The 1,189-nt window shown below is 43.1% G+C and overlaps 1 protein-coding gene across 1 annotated transcript in view; it reads left to right on the top strand.

Annotated features, from left to right (window-relative positions):
* LOC103916498 (transmembrane protein 183A-like) overlaps positions 1–1,189 on the top strand; it is a gene marked incomplete at its 5' end in the record, with an annotated part of 12,792 nt that overhangs the window by 3,281 nt on the left and 8,322 nt on the right. Inside the window, one exon of the mRNA XM_009323497.1 lies at positions 1–98. This exon is cut by the window's left edge and continues 52 nt beyond it. Within this exon, the coding sequence (XP_009321772.1) occupies positions 1–98 (98 nt within the window). The remainder of the gene's footprint in view (positions 99–1,189) is intronic.

Raw genomic sequence — 1,189 nt, 5'->3', positions numbered from 1 at the left:
GTCAGGAGAGTCTTGTGACAGCAGTGAAGAAATGGATACAAAGGAAAGCATCAATGGGCGAACTGCCTCTAGAAAAAAGAAGAGCAAAAGGCACAAAGGTATGGTTGCCAGCCTCTCCTGGGGGGCTCTGTGTGGGCTGCTTTTGCATCTTCTGCGTGTGGGATGTTAATGCTTGCTATTTACAGACTAGTCATGGGGCTCTTTGGGACATTCTGTAACTTGTACGTGCACAAAGAAATGCCAAGGGTTAAATCTCTTTTAAATCTGCTGGGACTTGGTCAGAGGTGTTGTCTTTTCATAAAGGCAGCACCTTGGGCCTGAAATCAAAGCCTGAGAGCTCCTTGCTTTCAGTAAACTTCTCTCAACCTTGGAAAATGAATGCTGCTCTTCAAAAGAGTTGTGAAACTTTGCCACTGGACACGTTACTTCATTGAACACGTTCGTGAAAGCAGGGTTTGCTTTGGGGAAAAAACAATGCTGCTGTCCATGATGCAATTGTTGGCAAAATACAAGCTCTGCCTTCAGGATGTTTCCAAGGCTGTGGTTTGTTTCAAATGAGTTTAGAGGGCTTTTTTTCCCGCAAGCAAGTGCATTTGGCCCTAGTGGCATCATAGTAAGTTAATGCCAGGGAGATGTATCCTTCAGCATTTACACTTTGTGCAACTCTATAGAAAGTAATTTGCAGCACAGTGTAAGCAACAAACTGTTCTGCTGCACTGTGGAATCCTGCAGGAGTTTCTAAATAGCAGATTGCTTTCAGGTTGAGAAAAATTTTAACTTGGTTTCTTGAACTTAAGAAAAACTTAACTTTACTAATACTGATACTAATTTGTGGAACACATGACCTCCACTATGGACTGTAGATGCACAGTGCTCCTCTGGGATAGGAGTTTAATCTCTTTTATTACGATGTCCTTGGGAATTCTGGGAAAATAAGAATATCTGAGTGGCTAGAGTTAGGGAGTCACGAGTCTGGAAAGACAGTATTCTGTTCTACCACAACCTTGTCTTGTTTCTGCTAAGTGTTTAGGGAATTAAAAATGGTAATAGACCAATGACGCTTCTGGCTGCACTCTGCAGTTCAGCAGTTGTGTAGTTTGATGGCTTCTTGAGTCAGAGCTGAAACAGCAGAGTGGATGTTAGAGCCCGTTGTGGTTGTGCCTGCCATAAATCTGTAGTGGGGTAGGGA

The sequence above is a fragment of the Pygoscelis adeliae genome, unplaced genomic scaffold (genome assembly GCF_000699105.1).
Source record: "Pygoscelis adeliae isolate BGI_AS28 unplaced genomic scaffold, ASM69910v1 Scaffold185, whole genome shotgun sequence".
Classification (NCBI taxonomy): domain Eukaryota; kingdom Metazoa; phylum Chordata; class Aves; order Sphenisciformes; family Spheniscidae; genus Pygoscelis; species Pygoscelis adeliae.
Note: the sequence above shows the minus strand (reverse complement) of the source record. Positions and strands in the feature narration are given on the sequence as shown.